The 18,430-nt window shown below is 53.0% G+C and overlaps 4 protein-coding genes and 2 pseudogenes across 7 annotated transcripts in view; 4 read left to right on the top strand and 2 right to left on the bottom strand.

The window, feature by feature from the left end:
• Positions 1-11,597, bottom strand: ZNFY4 (MHCY region zinc finger protein 4). 4 transcript variants are annotated; one of them, NM_001393756.2, is made up of 5 exons: positions 11,377-11,571; positions 3,155-3,237; positions 2,851-2,977; positions 2,120-2,218; positions 1-2,014 (listed from the first exon to the last, which is right to left on the bottom strand). In NM_001393756.2, exons 2-5 carry the CDS (start codon positions 3,176-3,178, stop codon positions 837-839), a joined length of 1,428 nt encoding a protein of 475 aa, NP_001380685.1. In that variant the 5' UTR covers positions 3,179-3,237; positions 11,377-11,571; the 3' UTR covers positions 1-836. The 4 variants fall into 4 exon arrangements, with proteins under 4 accessions (NP_001380685.1, XP_025001904.1, XP_025001901.1 ...); XM_025146136.3 differs by having other exon boundaries at positions 1-2,011; XM_025146133.3 differs by lacking the exon at positions 2,851-2,977 and having other exon boundaries at positions 11,377-11,597.
• The window catches only part of MHCY15 (major histocompatibility complex Y, class I heavy chain 15), a 295,994-nt gene that overhangs the window by 135,058 nt on the left and 142,506 nt on the right, over positions 1-18,430 (top strand).
• The window catches only part of MHCY4 (major histocompatibility complex Y, class I heavy chain 4), a 311,182-nt gene that overhangs the window by 183,214 nt on the left and 109,538 nt on the right, over positions 1-18,430 (top strand). The window lies entirely within an intron of this gene.
• Positions 1-18,430, bottom strand: part of LOC124417249 (C-type lectin domain family 2 member I-like) — a 246,597-nt gene that overhangs the window by 130,351 nt on the left and 97,816 nt on the right. The gene's annotated exons all lie outside the window — the stretch shown is intronic.
• Positions 8,684-8,893, top strand: YLEC33P (c-type lectin like 33, MHCY region pseudogene; annotated as a pseudogene).
• YLEC32P (c-type lectin like 32, MHCY region pseudogene) lies at positions 14,424-14,571 on the top strand (annotated as a pseudogene).

The following is an 18,430-nucleotide window of genomic DNA, read 5'->3' as shown; positions in this document are numbered from 1 at the left end:
TCATTTCAAAAATTCTCCTCTTAATACTTGAGCATTGAGCGGATTTATCGTATCGCCTATCACGCGCCAGCCTCTGGTAAAATCAAATGGTATGTCGTGTTAAAAACTGTGTCAAAAGCAGCGGGAGGCGGAATATTTAAGCACTGGGAGAAGCATTTGGCAGAAGCCACCTGGTTGGTTAACACTCGAGGATCTATCAGTCGTGATGGGCCTACCCCATCCAGCTCCCTACATAACGTACAGGGAGGTAAGGTCCCTGTAGCACATGCAAAGAGCACGTTGGGAACAGTGGTCTGGGCCTTTCCAGCTTCTGGAAAGGGCAAACATCTCCGTGGAACTGTTTTTGCTCAGGGAGCTGGCTCCGTTTGGTTCGATGTGGGCCCGGGCAGCCTGCTCTGATGACTGGCAACCACGCCCGTGGCAGGGAAGTTGAAACTAGACGATCTCTGAGGTCCTTTTCAACCCAGGCCATTCTATGATTCTATGATTCTTTGTAGAGCACTGGGAGTTAGAGAGTTAATGCTCCGCGTACCTGCTTCTGAGAAGAGAAGAACTACATACCCCAGGGGACTTTGTGTTTCCATTTACAGATCAGAAGTAAAGACGAAAACGGTTTTTACAAACACGAGATATCTCATTTTCCCCTTTCTGCTCGTCCCAGCAGCAAGCGTGCTCGCCTTCAGCATTAGAGTAAGGTCTTCAGCTTTTGAACACTCCCTCTCTCTCTCTCTCTCATTTTTACTAGATTTATTAACTTTGTTTCCAATTATATTGCATTATGCTGTGTTATCTTGCATTCTGATATATTTTCTAGTAAATTAGCTTTCCTCCTCAGATCATTGCCACTGCTTAGATGTCAGGCCCGTCTTCCTACCCTTTTCCCTTTTCCCCTTCCCCCTTTTTCCTTTTCCCATTATCCCTTTTCTGGGGCGTGGGTCCGTGGGTCCTCCTGCTCCATCAGTCACGGAACCAGGCCGAAGCACGCCGTAAACCCTTGCCACGCACTTAATGGACCTCTCTCCTGTGTGGATGCGCTGGTGGCGCTTCAGTACAAAACTGTACTTGAAGCTCATCTCGCACTCGCGACACTTAAAGGGTCTCTCTCCTGTGTGGGTGCGCTGGTGGTAGGTGAGCTGGGATTTGCTTTTGAAGCTCTTTGAACACTCGGGACACTTAAAGGGCCTCTTTTCTGTGTGGATGCGATTGTGGTGCTGTAATTCATAACCAAATTTGAAGCCCTTCCCACACTCAGAGCACTTAAAGGGTCCCACTGCTGTGTGCATGCGCTGGTGGCGCTTCAGTACAAAACTGTACTTGAAGTGCTTCCCACACTCACAGCACTTAAAGGGTCTCTCTCCGGTGTGGATGCGCTGGTGGCAGGTGAGGTGGAAACTGTTTTTGAAGCTCTTTGGACACTCAGGACACTTGAAGGGTCTCTCTCCGGTGTGGATGCGCTGGTGGCGCTGCAGTATGGAACTGTATTTGAAGCCCTTCCCACACTCACAGTACTTAATGGGTTTCTCTCCTTTGTGTATGCGCTGGTGGCCGGTGAGGTGGGAATTGGTTTTGAAGCACTTTGGACAATCAGGGCACTTAAAGGGTCTCTCGTCCGTGTGGATGCGCTGGTGGCAGGTGAGGTGGGATTTCCATTTGAAGCTTTTTGTACAATCCGAACACTTGTACAATCTCTTCACTGAGCGTACACAGTGGTGGTTAAGAAGGACGGAACACCTTTTCAGGCTGTTCCCACACTCAGCGTTTGGGTTCTGCCTTTTCTCCTGACACACTTCCTCGCTCCTTGCACCTTCAGGCTGCTTTTGACCCGTGCTGGAGTCCTGGGGGCTCCTCGCAGTCTCTCCTGGAGGGTTCCCCCGTTGCTGCTTGAGGTGCTCTCCTTGTTCCAGATCCTCCTGGATAGCCTTTCTGATTTCTCCCACAGAGGCAATACCCCACTGCCCTTCAGTCACATCACACTTCTGCAGAACGTCCGGAGCAGCTGCGACCCCATGGCCTGCTGGATGACAGAGAAAATCCAGGAATGACACATCGGGCCTCAACCGCTTCTCGGACAAAGACGGCTCTCGTCAGCCCAACCTCCTCCTGTCCCCCGCCACCTCACCTGGGCTGAGGTCTCCTGCCGTGTCCTCCAGGCCACGCACATCTGGGATCCAGGGCTCTTCCCCTCCCTCGAGCAGGGAGATCATCGCAGGCTTGGGGGCTGGACATGGGGGTTGAATACAGAAACAGTGGATGTGAGAGCATTTCCATCATTCTGGCACAGCTGCTTCTCCAGCAACTCCGCTCTGCGTCCCTCCCAACTTCTGTAACCACACCAAAGGCCCGCATGACACTGGAGCAACACATACTGGCTTGCTTCGAAGCCCAGCATGACCTCTACGTATCTGAAAATTACGCAGCAACAATTTCTCTAACATTCACCTTAGGATTTCTTTTCTCAAATTGTATCTGAGCTGCTCAGTGCCCAAGGCTTCATAAAGGTTTACGGGAATTCCAAGGAAAAAGAAAAAGAAGGTAAATAAATAACCGGGGAGTTGTCGGGTTGCTGGAGCTGGTGCACAATGCAATGCAGCAACACAAAGACAGTTTACAGGAGCCGATCCAACCCCTCCGGGCTGACGCTTGCTTGCCAGCAGCGACTCTGGGTCTTTTCTCACAGTGCTGAGTACGCTAAGCCCTTCTGAAACTCATGCTTATCTGTCTTTCGTTTGTGTTGCAGTTGCGTTGTTCCGTAAGTAACTGCACCGCGATTATTCTACGCCCTGCTTGCAGAGGCTCATTCTGCACAGCCCAAGGAGCCCTAACGAGGAGGAAAGGCAGCAAAGCCCTCACCCAGCGAGGCCACGCATTCGTACGTCTCCAGCATCACGTCCCGGTACAGCACTCGCTGCGCAGGGTCCAGCAGCGCCCACTCCTCCCTGCTGAAATACACGGCCACATCTGCAAAGCTCACGGGCTCCTGCAAGCAAAGAGGCTCCTTGCTGGGAACAGCCAAGGCCCACGGAAGCAGCTGGCAGAGGGGAGAAACTCCAGTCCCGGCGGCTTCTCGGTCCCCAGCACACAAGTGCTGGCTGACGGCACCTCCCTCTCCCCATGCGTTCACATCCCTCGCTTGCCTGCTTCCCCGTGCCCCTACCTGAGATGGATCCTGCGTGGCCATTTGTTGCTCGCCTGCAGACCGGGAGGGTCACAGATAAAAGGCAGAAGGTCCACTGGAGCCTGCCGGGACAAAAGAAATGGCAGCGGAGGTGGGAGGGAGCGCAGCAGTCCCTGCCCAAGACCAGCCCTCCCCAGCCCATTTCGGGGTAAAAGCCACCCGGGACACAGACAAGCAGCACCGCACCCATCTCCAATCTTGTAAACTCACTACTAAATCACTACAGTGTATCTTCGTTATACCAATGAACATATTCCCGCTTCTCCCCTAAGAGTACATATTGTAATTGTATCCATCCATTAGAAATTGGCAAAGTCTGCAAGATGGCATCCAGGGATACCAACTGATCAGAAGAGTCACGGGCTAAACTACAGTCCAAAACACACATGCGAATGGACTCGAGACAATTGTTACAGCTGAGAAACGGGAGCTCGTTACGGACTGTAAAAGAATGAAAGGGGGAAAGGTGTACTGTGCGCAATGGCAAGATAGGACGTTACTCATAAAGCAAGGGAGAACAGAAGCAAACTGGAACGGGGAGCAGAAATTAAAGGAAAAGAAAATAACGATAAGGAATTGTAAACAAATTTCCCAAAGAGGAGTGATGTATCATGGAAAAATAACATTTGTCCTCGACAATCCCAGAGTCACAATTTACAATCAGCCCACTGATATTGTGTTCAGTGTAACTGTAGCACAACAGAAACGAGATAACAGTGCGGGGAAGAAAGGTATTTCAGACCCTCCACAGTCAGCGCCAGCAAGGAAAGGAAAACATACTCCCAGTTCCTTCAGCTCCCAGGGGGATGGTAAGGCCTGAAGGAAGAACAAACAGTGCCTGCAAAGCACTGGGACTGCCCGTCGAAGGAAAAGTAGTATCAGTAAGTGAACAATGACAGCCCGTATAAACATACTAATTCCAGTGGGACTTTAAGGGTCGTTGGCAAATTCTTCTCAAGAAACAAAGGAGCACAAAGTTTAATCTAAACCTGACTGGCTGCTGGAAAGCTGAGCGTGCAACTCAGACAGCACAGAGTTAAGATCACCAACGGAAACAGAGCAAAACGCTGTGCTCCAAATTGCCAATGCCGATTCCCCTCCCTCTGGCAAGACATGCACGTCAGGCATTCACTCTGCAGCCATCGTGCAGGGCTTTTAGCACTTGGAACAGGTGACTTGGGTGCTCATTCCTTCGGTTCGGTTGTTAATCCCAGCCCCCGCAGAAACAAGAAGGCTGCAGCGCGTGCATTTTGCAGAGCACCTACACACGTTTGTCTCGCTCCAATTGATAGGAGGGAGAGGAGGTTCTTTGATATTTCTATACCCGGCGTGAGACTAAGAAACAACAGCTCAAATGTTGGTCCAACCAGTTTATTACCGATCTTGATCAGGGAGATGGGGAAGGGGAGGACGGGCACTATTACGGATTAGGGTGATGGGGAAGGGAAGGCGGGCGACAGAAAAGACAGGAAAGAGGCAAGAATTGCATAAAGCGGGGATAGTCACCACCAGGATCCAGCAGCGGTCCCACTGCACGCCGTTCCGACGGTCCGAGGCAAAAGTGCAGGGGGAGAGCAGCAGCAAGGCAGCAAGAAGCTGCAGGTACCAGGTCGGTCCAGGAAGAAGCCGCAGCGTAAGCACGGGAGGCTGTCAGCATGCAGGCATTCCATAGTGAGGAATCCGATGGCAGACACCTTCCCGGGGTAGAGCAGCAGCAGCAGCAGCAGCAGAGTGGCCGGCCTTAGGCAGCAAGCAGGTAGAGCGCAGAGGAAGCCCGGGAGGGAGAGGCAGGTCGTGAGGCTCCTCATGTCAGAAACCTTCTTGTTCTTCTTCGTGAGGAATCTGTTGTCAGAAACCTCTCCCTGCTTCAGCATGAGGAACCTGTTGTCAGAAACCTAATCTCGTGGTTGTTCGTCCCTTTTTTTTTATCCTTCTTCTGCCAACGTGGCATTCCCGGGTGCTTGGCTAACAGCCATGTGCAGGACCCCCCGAGATGGCTACGTCCCTCGAGATAAGTCCACACAAAAGACTGCTTCCTGGCCATTAAGCTCCGGCTTCTCTCTTCCTCTTCCTCTTCCTCTCCCTCTCCCTGTCACTCTCATCTCTCTCTCCCTCTCATCCCTCTCTCTCTCTCTGGTTGCCCCTGCCCTTGTTCATCTGTGTCTCTCAGACAAAGGATTTCACAACCCTTGCCCAGGATTTGCCTGGACTCGTCCACCTGTGTCCCTCAGCAAGCTTTGAGACCGTGATGCAAAAGAATAATCTCTTACAATGTTTAATGCCAAAAATCACTGATGTGCCACCGTACCCCGTCTCAGCTGCAGCACGTGGGGTGGGATTTCTGAAGTGACCATGCATTTGGAAAAGAATAACTGCTGTCTGTGACTCACAACTGTTTATGCCACACACATGCTCCAACATGACCAACAGATTCACTTCCTAAAGACATGAAATTGCACCAACTTAAGGGAAGATTCTAACCAAGGGAACTTCTTGTCGGATACAGAACAGATGCGGATCTGCTGCTTCGCCAAAAGGAACACGCTCGGCCATCGGGTTGGGGATCATCTCCTTCTCCCACACTGCTCTCCCACGAGGAACGGCCCGACGCCCTCCCCATCCCCAACTTTAGAGGTGGCAGCACCACCGCTATACCGCTCGGCACCAGGAGTAGTACCGGCAGTTTGGAAACAGCCCCTTCTGTGCCCATTCCCCACCAGGCCGCGTTCCGTCCCTCACTTCGACACTTGTCAGCCCTCCCCACGATAGCGCAGCCCCCGCACCTCCCTGTACAGCTGAGGAAATGGCCACCCTGCTGGTCCTGAACTGGGAACCCTGGAGAAGAACCCTTCTGCACAGCGAGGGAAGGCCACGGGCCCGAGTCCCAGGCCCTGGCCCCAGGCCGCTTCCCTGCTGCGCTCCAATTGCTGCCCACACAGCCTCAGCGCATTTAGGGTTTAGAGACTGGGTTCAAGATTAGTGTCAGTCTTAGGGCATATTAGGGTTACCGCTAGGGTTAGGGTTCTGATTAGTTACGGTTATGGTTACATTCAGGATCACAGAATGTCAGGTACTGGAAGGGATCTCGAAAGACCATCTAGTCCAGACCCCCCGCCAGAGCAAGTAACACCTAGATTAGGACACTGAGGGGCACGTCCAGGCACGTTTTGAATGTCTCCAGACAAGGAGACCCCGCAACCTCTCTGGGCAGCCTGTTCCAGTGTTCTGTTATCCTCACTGTGAAAAACTTCTTTCTCCTATTTATGTGGAACCTCCTAGGTTCCAGCTTGCACCCACCGCCCCGTGTCCTCTCAATGGGAGTCACTGAGACACTGGCGCCAGCCTCCTGACACTCACCCTTCGCATATTTATAAACGTTAATGGGGTCACCCCCCAGTCTCTTCCAAGCTAAAGAGATCCAACTCCCTCACACTTTCCTCATAAGGGAGATGCTCCCCTCCTTTCATCAGCTCGGTCACTGCGCTGGGCTCTCTCAAGCAGTTCCTTGTCCTTCTTGAACCGAGGAGCCCCAGAATCGGACACAGTATGAGACGTGATCTCACCAGGGCAGAGTAGAGGGGGAGAACCTCTCTTGACCTACTAAACACACCCCTTCTAAAAAACCCCAGGAGGCCACTGGCCTTCTTGCCCACAAGGGCGCAGTGCTGCTTTCTTGGTCATCCTGCTGTCCACCAGACCACGACTCTCTGGCTTCTTTCCTTCAGCCAGCTCACAGTCCACCTAACTACCCAACCGTCCAGACCACGCCCCCTCAGGGGGAGACAGCGTCAAACGCTTTACTAAAATCAAGACAGACCTCATCCACTGCTTTACCATCATCTATCCACCTGCTTGCGTCTTCGTAAAAGAATACCAGGTCGGTTAAGCACGACTCCCCCTTGGCGAAGCCATGCCGACTGCCCCTAATGACCCTTTCATCCTCCATATGCCTAGAAACAGCACCAAGGATAAGTTGTTCCATCACCTTTCCAGGGATGGAGGTGAGGCTGACCAGCCTATGCTTCTCCGCGTCCTCCTCCTTGTCCTTTTTGGAGACCGGAGAGACATTTGCTTCCCTCCATCCTCAGGCACCTCTCCCATTCCCCACGATTTACCAAAGATAACGGAGAGCGGCCGACCAAAGACTTCCGCCAGCTCCCTCAGCACCCACGGGTGGTGCATCCCATCAGGACCAAGGGATCAATGCACGTCCACGTTGCTTAAGTGGGCCTTAACCCAGTACTCATCAACCGAGGCAAACTCCCCTTTTACCGTCAAGTACCCTGTCCCACGGGATTTCACCTAGGAATTGTTCAAAAAGGGAAAAGTCGGCCCTACTGAAGTCCAGGGTTCTGACTCTGCTTGGTATTCTGTTCCTGCCACACGAGATCCTGAACTCCGACATCTATTGGTCGCTGCAACCAAGCCTGCCCTCAACCTCCACCGCTTCAACCAGAACCTGCCTTGTCAGTGAGACTAAGAACCAGCAGCACTCCCCTCCTACGTGCCTCATCCACCATTTGCATCAGGAAGTTATCATCAGTGCACCGGAGGAACTTCCTGGACCGCGGAGGGCTGGCTGAGTAGGCCTTCCAGCAACTATCAGGGTAGTTAAAATCCCCCACGACAACCAGGACCTGTGACAGCAAGGCTGCTATCAGCTGCCTGTAGAAGGCCTCATCAACTTCCTCGGCCCGATCCTGTGGCCTGTAATAGATACCCACATCAGTATCACCCACGTCAACCTGCCCCTTAATTCGCACCCTCGAACTCTCAAATCGCTCCTCATCCACCCGGGACAGTACCCAATACATCCTTCTTGCTCTCTCACGTAGAGAGCAATCAGATCGTAATCGCCCGCCCGAACAAGGATTTCTAACTCCTCCTGCACGTTTCCCACGCTGCGTGCATTGGCATACAGACATTTCAGGGAGCAAGCCGAGCACGCTGACCCTCAAGACCACCCGCACGTCACCTCCGCTGACCCCCAAAGCCCTTTAAGACGCCTCTCAGGCCCTCAAGACCACCCCTCACGACCCCCAGGACCCTTGAGGTTGCCCCAGGACTCCCAGACCCTCAAGACTACTCTGCGCAATCCCCCTCTGACCTCCAGGACCCTCAAGGAGCCCTCCCAGGAACCTCAAGACCACCCCCCTGGATCCTCCTCTGGCCCTCGGGGCCCTTCAGGACCCCCCAGACCCTCAAGATCACCACCTGGTTGCCCCCTCTGGCCCCCAGGATCGTTGAGGACCTCCCCAGGAACATCGAGGCTACCCTCCGGACCCTCTCCTGACCCAAGGACCATGAAAGTTTCCCAGCCACACCTTGCAGCGTGCACCCTCTGACCCCCAGGACCCTTGACACCCAGGACCCTTGGGCCCCCCATACCCTTAACACCCTTAAGATGTTCCGAGCTGTGCACCTCCGGGGGCAGCTCTTGTGCCATGGAAGCACAAAGTTCTCCCATGCAGCAGAACGCAGCGCCCCGCAGCCTGTTGGAGCCTGACATGTGGGTGGGACAGATGCTAAAACCTCCTGACATTCAACACTCTTTTCCTTTAAAGGATTTCATGATGCGCTTCCCAGGGCCTGGCAAACTGTTGGACTGGGCTGCACAGGCAGGAAGAAGATGCCCAGTGGACGTGAAGCGGTGGCGCAGCCTTCACCAACTGGTCAGTCTGCCCGTCCAGCTGTCCGGGCCGGGATCTCCCACGGGCTCTACTTGGGATGGGGACCTTCTCCTGGTGCCACAGCCGTGGATTCCCGCGGGCTGCTTGGCTCAGGACAGGTGCTGCACCCTGAGCCCTTTCTGTCCTTCCCCGGGAGAGGCAGCCCCAGCTTTTCTCAGCGCGTCGGGGCACCTTTCCCATTCTCCTCCCTCTTCAGCACAGGTTCGAGCTGCGAGGTGGAGGCTGACGCGCATACCTGAACGGGGACAGGATCGGCTCATCCCTGGGCCACCTACACAAGCACTGGCAGACCCACTTCTTAGAGAATTCTGCTCTCCTCCTGGTGCACAGGTGAAGGACATCACTGGGAAGCTACCTAGCTGGGTATGGCCGACAGACCACAACCCCTTAATGCCCTTCCACACAGGGAGAGGTGATGCGGCCACGCGTGGATCAAGGGCTATCAAAAGGGAAATTCCTCACTCGAGTCCCCCCCTGTGGGACAGGAGCTGGGGGGACGGGGACGGGGACGGGACAGAACCGCCACCACTGGCCCAACACAGCCACTGAGTTTATCATTCCTGTTATTTCTTCTTTTCTTAGTAAACACAGACTGCCTCAGCACACGAGTTCTTTTCTCCTTCCTGATTCTCTCCTTGTCCCACCGGCAGGGGGCAGCGACTCGCAGCTTTCTGGTGCTGAGCTGCCACTAGGTGGATTACAAAACCCAACACTCGGCACGCGGGGCTCGAAGGCTGGAGGTAACACCAGATCTCACCACAGCACCTTCACGCAAAGCATTATGGGTGGAACAGCTCAATACCCGCCCGTCACAGCGTTCATCTCCTTCCTTACTTCTTTCTCTCCAAGGCTGTTTGTTCCTTCCTTCCTTTCAAAGCATTTCCTTCCGAACAGCCACGTTGCCTACCACTTCTGTGTGCCAGCCTGCGCTGCTTTCTGCTGTTACCGCTTTGTACACCGCACACGTGAACATCACAGCAACCACGGGCTTGTTCGCTGCCGGTGCTCAGCGGCACCGTCCTTCTCACCCCTCAGGAACCACACAGCAGAAGCACTTCACACTGTGAGCACTCTGCTCCAGATGACCTACAGCAGCTGTTCACGTTTCAAACGTATTCGAGACGTTCCAAGCACTGCGACCTCAGCGCTGCACCACCTCCACGTCTTCGGATAAGAAGCTCAACAGAAGCAGTGCCCCGAGCACAGCACTGAGGCGGGATGTGGGAGAAGATGGGTGCTACCAATGGGTCCGACCCTCAGCCCCAAACAACCGCAGCATCAGGAAAACACCAACAGTGCGTTGTCAGAAAGGTCTCCCGTGCTCAACGCAGCCGTTGCGACGGGCGCTGCGCTTTCTCCAATCCCTGCGAGCAGCCCCGGAGCTGAAGGGCAGAACCGGCGGTGCGGGTACTAACCCCACAGGGATTCTCCCGGCAACAGGCACAGGGAGCGAAGGAATCACAGAGTCACAGAATCGCAAGGGTGGAAAAGACCTACGCATCATCTAGTCCAACTCTCCTCCCACCACCATTACTGCCGCAAGCCACTAAATCGTATCTCGTAGCACCTCATCCAGACGCCTCCCAAACACTGCCACGGGGATGGCGACTCCCACCATCTGCCTGGCCAGCCATTCCAGTGCCTGACCACCCTCTGAGAGAAGAACTTTTCCTTATACCTAATCTAAATCTCCTCCGGCGCAACTTGCGGCCGTTTCCTCGGGTCCTGTTTGTTGCCTGGGAGAAGAGGCCAAACCCCTCCTCATCGCGACCTCCCATCAGGAAGTTGTAGAGTGCAGTGAAGCCCCCCCTGAGCCTCCTCTTCTCCAGACTGAACAATCACAGCTCCCTCAGCCGCTCCTCAGAAGGCCTGCGCTCCAGGCCCCTCACCAGTTTTGTTGCCCTTCTCTGGACACGTTCCCGGGACTCAGTGGCTTTCTGGCAGCAAGGGGCCCAAAACAGAACACAGTACTCGAGGTGCGGCCCCATCAGTGCTGAGTACAGGGGGACGATCGCCTCCCTGCTCCTGCTGGCCACGCTCTTTCTCACGCACGCCACGATGCCATTGGCCCTCTCGGCCACCTCAGCACACTGTCGGCTCGCGTTCAGCCGAACATCAAGCACCACCCCCGGGTCCCTTTTCCCTTCACAGTCATCCAGCCACTCTGCCCCGAGCCTACGGCGCCGCATGGCGTCACCGCGGCCAAAGTGCAGGACTCAGCACTCGGCCTCGTTGAACCTCACCCCATTCACCTCGGCCCAGCTTACCCGGATCCCTCTGAAGGGCCTCCCTACCCTCACGCAGGTCCACACCACCTCCCAGCTTGCTCTCAGCTGCAAACTTACTGAAAGTACACTCGATCCCCTCGCCTAGGTCATAAAGATATTAAGCAAGATGGGCCCAGTACCGACCCGCGGGAAGGCACAGCTGAGGAACACGGAAAACAAACAGCCTGCGCCACAGCCGGGCCACCGCGAGGGCGGCACGAACAGGCCGAGGCCACTGACATACCGAACGGCGACCGTCCCGCCGGGAACTGCGAGATGCGGGAGAGGATCGCAGCCGTCACCCGAGCGCCACTTCGTCCACGGGGACAGCGGGCAGCGACCGCGAGAAACGCGGCCCTGTGCGGCACCGCCTCCGCTTGAAGAACCGCGCCGCGCCGCGCCGCGCGGACTGCACGGCGCCGCTCTGGGACGCCACACCGATCCGGCGCGCGGGGATGACATCACATCCGGCCTGCAGCGGAAGCAGAGCGCGGGCGGGGGGTGACGGCGAGAAAGTGGTGCCGCGTCCGTGGCCGGGGCTGCGGCGCAGAGCCGGGGAGCGGTGGGTGCCGGGCGGTGGGGCGCGGGACGGCCCGGGGCTGCAGCAGCGCCGCAAGCAATAATGTGATAAGTGATCACATAGAGTGATCACATAGAGAGTGATAAGTGCGGGGCACCTGTTTAACGGCCTGGTAACGGGGCGAGGGTGGTGCCGGCACCACCAGCAGCAGGGCAGGGCTGAAATGTCACACCCCATTAAGGCTACCCGAATAGTGCAAGTGAGTCTGCTGGTTTGCCGTGGCTGCACCCCGGCGGAAGGCTGTGCCAGGAAAAATGTGGAGACCCAGACCGAGGTCCCATGCACACATGAAAGGAAGGCTGCTGCAAAGAAAAAATGTGGAGACTCCGACTGAGGTCCCAAAACACGACGCTAGTGTGCAGGTCTCTGGCTGCAGTGAGTGCCAGAGCCTGGCCTCTGTGCTGGGAGACAGCACTTGTCTGAGATGCGACCGGCTAAATCACTTCCTCAGCCTTGAGGTTGACATGAAGGAGGAGGTGAAAAGGGTGAGGAGCATAAGGGAATGTGAGAGGGAGATTGATTGGTGGTGCCAAGCTCTATCGCCTCAAAATCTTGGCAGCCAGCTGAGGCTCCACGTGGAGCGTGTCACCCCCTGCCACCTTGCAAACAGCTGACAGAGGGGAACCAGCAGGCAGACAGTGTTCCTGTTGCAGTGAACCCCCTGTCCTCTCCTCCCCCTAGCAACTACTGTGAAGAATCGGGGAGTGCAGGGCAGTGGCAAAAGGCCCCTGTTCAGCGATGCAGGTGAGCCCTCCCAGAGATTCCCCTGCTTTCCCAGCTGCCCCTGTGGAACAGCTACAGTGCCCTGCAGGGACAACTGGACAGTGATGGTGATGATGGTTCTTCCCAGTTGGTGGTGTTACCAAAGTCTAAACAGACCTCACATAGCATTAAAATCTTGTCAGCAAAGAAAAAAACAGCAGGTCATTGTCATTGGTGACTCTCTGCTGAAGGGAGCAGAAGGGCCAATATGTAGACCAGACCCTCTAAACAGAGAGATCTGTTGCCTCCTCGGAGCCCAGATTAAAGACCTAAGGAAGAAACTTCCTACCCTAGTTCGGCCCTCAGATTACTATCCCCTATTGTTGTTTCAGATAGGCTGTGATGATATAGGAAGAACTTCCATAAAGACTATGAAAAAGGACTTCAGAGCCTTGGGGCGACAGGTAAAGGGCTCGAGAGCACAAGTTGTGTTCTCCTCTATCCATCCAGTTATAGGGAGTGATGAGGGACTAAATATGATGGGCCAACAGATTGTCTGTCTCCGATGGGCCAACAGATGGGCCTGTCTCCGAGGCTGGTGTGCCAGACAGGGGGTTGGGTTTTTTGACTTCTGCTCTGCTTGCACAAGACCAGGCCTGCTGGCAACTGCAGGCACCACCCTCGCCCCGTTACCAGGCCGTTAACAGGTGCCCCGCACTTATCACTCTCTTCACAGTAATAACAACCCTCCTCACTGTGTAGTCCCGTGAATGGGTGGCTTACGGTTTCTCAGCATTTGAACGGCCCACGTGATTCACACACCCTGACTCCTCCTCTCTGTCCCCGAGGCTTTTTCTAGGCACACAGAATCGCCGAATATCAGGGACTGGGAGGGACCTTGAAGGATTATCTAGTCCAATCACCCAGCCAGAGCAGGAACACCTAGATCAGGTAACACAGGAAAGTGTCCAGGTGGATTTTGAACGTCTCCAGAGAAGGAGACCCCACAACCTCTCTGGTCAGCCTGTTCCAGTGTTCTGTCACCCTCACCATAAAGAATTTTTTTCATCCCAGAGCCATCCAGAATGCACGTGACAGAACACTTCTCACCACACCTCACTTACACTGATGATGCAGTAGCTCCAGGACCAAGCTAAAGATTCTCTTAGCTTAAGATTCTCAAGCACCTTTTGCTTACACCTCCTGCTGTGCGTATTGCTAGAGGAACATTTGCAATGCACTCCAGTGTGCCCAGCTCCCTGTGGAGCAGATCCACAAGCCTCGTCAGCATGCCGTGCCTCCAACTTTGGATGGACAACAAGACAAAAAAACAACAATGCATAACCACCATGCAGAGGTAGACCTGGAGAGCTGCTTGTTCACTGTTGAGCTCTGTCTGTGAGGCTGCACCAGCTCCGCACTGCTCAGAGCTCACGTGTTACACAGAGGGCGTACATTTCTCCTAAAGGTTTCACGATAGCCTCCATCCAACAACCACCAGATGAACCCAGAGATAATCCCACATTCTAGGACGCGTGCTCATATGTACATGCTATGCCTATAAATGTGTAGACACCACTTTCCTTGGTGTGTGAATTAGGAGATACCCCCCTCGCACCCGGCGTCGTAATAAACATATCTGCTTCATAGCCTTACGTGGGTTACAGAGTTTGATTCCGCACATCAAGGGGTATGCCTCAGTGGACTCTCCATTTCTTCTAATAAAATAAGCTGAAGACTCTCCTCCGTCTCTTTTGGGGATCGAGATGATTGAGCATGCTTATTGGAGCAGAAGTTTTCCTAACATCCATGTGATTCTGTCAGATGGTGTCACGGAGTTATCTCTAGATCTATCTGGGTCTGTGACGGGGGGGCAGCAGGCCCACCGGCCTGGAACAGAAAAAAGAAAAGAGAAAAAAAGAAAAGAGAAGAAAAGAAAAGGGTGTCAGTGGTTTTACAGGCCAGTCCGGACCAGTCCCATGAGTAACGAGGAGGCTGACCAGGGAATGTCCTGAGCTGTGCACCTCCAGGAGCAGCTCTTGTGCCATGGAAGCACAAACAAACTGCTTCCATCCTGCTAAACGCAGCGCCTTGCAGCCTGCTGGAGCCTGAGATGTGGGTGGGACAGATGCTAAAACCTCGTGACATTCAACACTCGTGTATTCTCACAATACATGATCCCATGGTTCCTTGCCACTCACCTCTGCTAGCAGTCTTAGGTTCGGAGGGGCTTGCCACCAGTCAGCTTGCCCTTTATAGCATCTACTCACACCCCCATGCCAGGTGTACAAGCCAGACGTCTGGTGAGCATGTCGAGAGGTTCTGCCTGGCACAAATAGTTACAGTCTTTTGGTTTTCTCCCTCCCTGTCTGCCAAACTTGTTTACACCTCCCAAGGGCTTTTGCTAATCGGAGCAAGAATGTCTGCATTTTCTCCCGACGATATACAGATTAAAGGGAGGCAGAAGTAAGGGACCTGGATAAATTAATTGAGGGGCTTGGAGAGTATATAGAAACAGAGATTGTAACGAAAGAAAGAAACTGGGAAACAGTAGCAGCTGCACTAGAGCAGGGCCTGGAAGGGCCCAGGGAGAGTTCTGCCCCCGGTGGACCGGAAGCCATGTGCAAACAGCAGGGAAATGGGACTTGGGGGAGGAAGGTGGACCAAGCTGAGGGGATCGCAAAAGCTGAATGACAGAACCAGGGACGTTTTACCACAGCAGACCCACTACTAGGGTTAAATTGGTGACATTGCAGTGAGGGAAGCAGGGTAAAGAGGTTTATTTTCTGGTAAATACGGTAAGAGGTAACACCGAATGGGAAACTGGAAAAAGGATGGTGGATCAGGTGGCAGGGATGGTGGCAAAGCGGGCAGCTGAAGGAAAAGAAGTTGTTGAACTGGCTTTAATTCCAGACGGTAAACTCAAAACATCTGAACCGGAGTCGGAACATGTGAAGTATTTTAGTGGGGACAGGAATCTAATTATTGATTTAGAAGGGAAGAGAGCAAGCTGACAGATGGGTGCTTACCCAGGTGGACACGTTGTAGTGCCCTTTAGTATTTTACAGAGATTGGTTCTAAGGGAACATAATAAAACATACTGGGGGAACAGACACTACAAAGTAGTTGTACGAACAGGGTACAGGTGGGGCCTATTAGGAAAGGGAACCTTCCAGGACAACAATGGCAAATCGATTTTTTTTTTTTTTTTTTTTTTTTTTTGTGGAACTGACAGGAAAAAGGAGGGTTTTGTTATATGCTAGTTCTAACCAATACCTTTTCTGGGTGGCCAGAAGGATTCCCCTGCAGGACCAATAAAGCCAAAGAAGAAACCAAGGTATTGTTGCAGAAGAGTATTCCAAGGTTTGCGGTTCCTGCAATAATATCCTCTGACTGGAAAATTCACTTTATTGCAAAGAGTGTCCAGTGGGTCAGCAAGCTATTGGGAATAGATTGGCAACTGCATACACTGCACAGGCCACATAAGATTGGCAACTGCATACACTGCACAGGCCGCAGATAAGTGGACAGATGGAAAAGATGAACCACCTAATTAAATCAAGGTTGTAAAACTGAAAGTCACCCCTGCAACCCAGGCGGGAAGGTCTGCTCCAGGTGCTGCTAGCGTCCCACACAACAGTCAAAATTAAAGAACAAGCACGGTGGACGCATCATCTAAGAGTCAAGAAGGTCCCTCGAACACGATGGGAATCGAAGACAGCTGGACCTTTAAAAAAACTGCAAATCCAAAGACAGTAATGTGGATTAATTTGATAAGTGCAGCTTTTGATACAAATGCTTACGTATCTCTTGTGAAAAAACACTGCAAAGTACACTCGTATCAGTAAACTGTTCAGAATGTGGGCAAGCTGACGGTTTTACCTCTCCACTTCTTGGAGTCCCTGATGCATTTAAGGCCAGAAATCAAACTGTTGCAGAGTTTGAGTCACCGTTTTGGTGGGTGATGATCAACGAGAACGTAGATTGAGTTAACTACATCCATTATAATTAACAGTGACTTATAAACTACACAAAGGGCGCAATAAGGGGAATTGTAGAACAGTTAGATGTCACAAGTGGATGGTCTGAGAAAATAGGATCCCGCTAGATATGATGTTAGCTGAAAAAGGGTGTGTGTGTGTAACACTGGGTACCCGCTGTGGCACCTCCATTCCCAGTAACACAGCTCCAGATGGCAGAATAACTAAGGCATTGCAAGGGCTTACCGCCCGTGCTGATGAATTGACAGAAAATTCAGGAGTAGATTCTTCTATTCCGACGGATGGTTGGAGTCCCGGTTTGGTAAACAGAAAGGGCTGGTTGTATCCATACTTACTCCTTTGGTTATAGTAGCAGGAACCCCGGCGGCCATCGGTTGCCGTGTTATCCCCTGTGTGAGGGGACTGGTACAGTGACTGATCGAGACGGCACTATTGAAGCAAACACCAGTTGAGCCAGCACCATATTCGGATAAGATGATGATATTAGAGGAGACGGGGAATTAAGAAAGTAAAGAAGAGGAAGATGCCTATAAAATCATACCTTAGAAAAGAATTGCAGAAATCAACAATGTATAAAGAAGAAAAGGGAAGACTTGTAGGAATGGGATGTTGTTTCTGCATTAGAACTAACAAGAGAAATATTTTACTGATAGTTCTTTTCGGGAGAGCCTTTTTACTTCATCAGGGGTCTCCGACAGTCTTTGCATGCTCAGCAGGTAGGCGAGGTGGTTTACAGTCAGAGAAGAGGTAGATGGAGTAATTTATAGGTACAAAGACTACAGCTCCGGTCTTTCCAGCCATCTGGAACAGCTCTGAGCCTTGAGTTAAAGACGAGTTAGACATCCCACACCTAAACAGTGTAACAAGGATATCAACAGGCTCGCTATGTTGAAAGACTACTAATTTTTGCTGCTGGACAGACAAGACCTGAGTGTTTGAAAACTTGAGGAGGAGAAGTTAAACAATTAGCACTATCCATGTGTAGACAGCAACCACTGATGTTTAACAGGTATCCGTAAGTTTAGCTGAGCGTTGGGAAGATTTGTGAACCTGAACTACTCGGCCAACGAGGAACCGGGTGAGGAAGAGATCAGTGTTGGGTAACAGGGCATAAAAGACGTAACGCTGTTTTCTGCATGCGCTCCTGCTTGCGGGATGCCCGCCACTGCGAATAAAATCTGCTTTTATCACAGATACCGTCCTGATAAATTATTTCGAGATGTCGAACAGATGCTCTCTGACCTCATTTCTGTCCATAACGTTTGTAGTGTTGTAAGTTATACAAAGCTGTTATATTTGGGAATTCAATGTGTGAGAGTTCAAATCTGCTTCTTTCCCCCAGCCTCGCACACCAGCGAGGGCATGCCTGGATAATAGACAGAGAAGCAGATACCGGGGAGGAGGGGGGGGTGGGTGGAGGCTCAACTGTCAAGATAAGGGAAATGGATGGATGAGACAAACAGGATAGGCAAGAGGTAACAAATTACGAGGTGAGAACGAGGAAGAGATCAAAGGTTGATGGGATGAGCATGCAGATACAGTAGTAAGCGTCGGGCAGATTGTGCACCTGGAGCACTCAGCGGGGAAACGGGAGGAATTCTCGGCGTCGGCGCACAGCGGATATAAGGCTGCGATGTGTTTTTGCTGAGCGCTCCTGTCTGCGGGACGGCCGCCATCGCGAATTAAAACTTCTTCACAGCAGAGCCGGTCTCCGAAAAAAAACACTGATTTCTCACCTCCGGAATTCACAAACGTTTAATACCGGTACGCACGCTGCCCAGCCGGCGTCCATCGTAAAGACGCGGAGTCTGCAGTAAGCAAAGCGTGCTGTACCGCAGCCGCTCCCCCCGCCGCTTACCGAAGCGCTGTGAAACGTTTCGCCCTCCCCCGCCGTGGGACTGGACGGCACGGGGCGCAGCGCAGTTCGGCCGGGCCGCACCCCACCCCACCCCACCCCGGGCTCTGAGCTCCCCGCACGCGGCGCTGCTGCAGCCCCGGGCCGTCCCCGCGCCCCA

The sequence above is a fragment of the Gallus gallus genome, chromosome 16, assembly GCF_016699485.2.
Source record: "Gallus gallus isolate bGalGal1 chromosome 16, bGalGal1.mat.broiler.GRCg7b, whole genome shotgun sequence".
Classification (NCBI taxonomy): Eukaryota; Metazoa; Chordata; class Aves; order Galliformes; family Phasianidae; genus Gallus; species Gallus gallus.
This window is presented reverse-complemented; position numbering and strand designations above follow the sequence as displayed.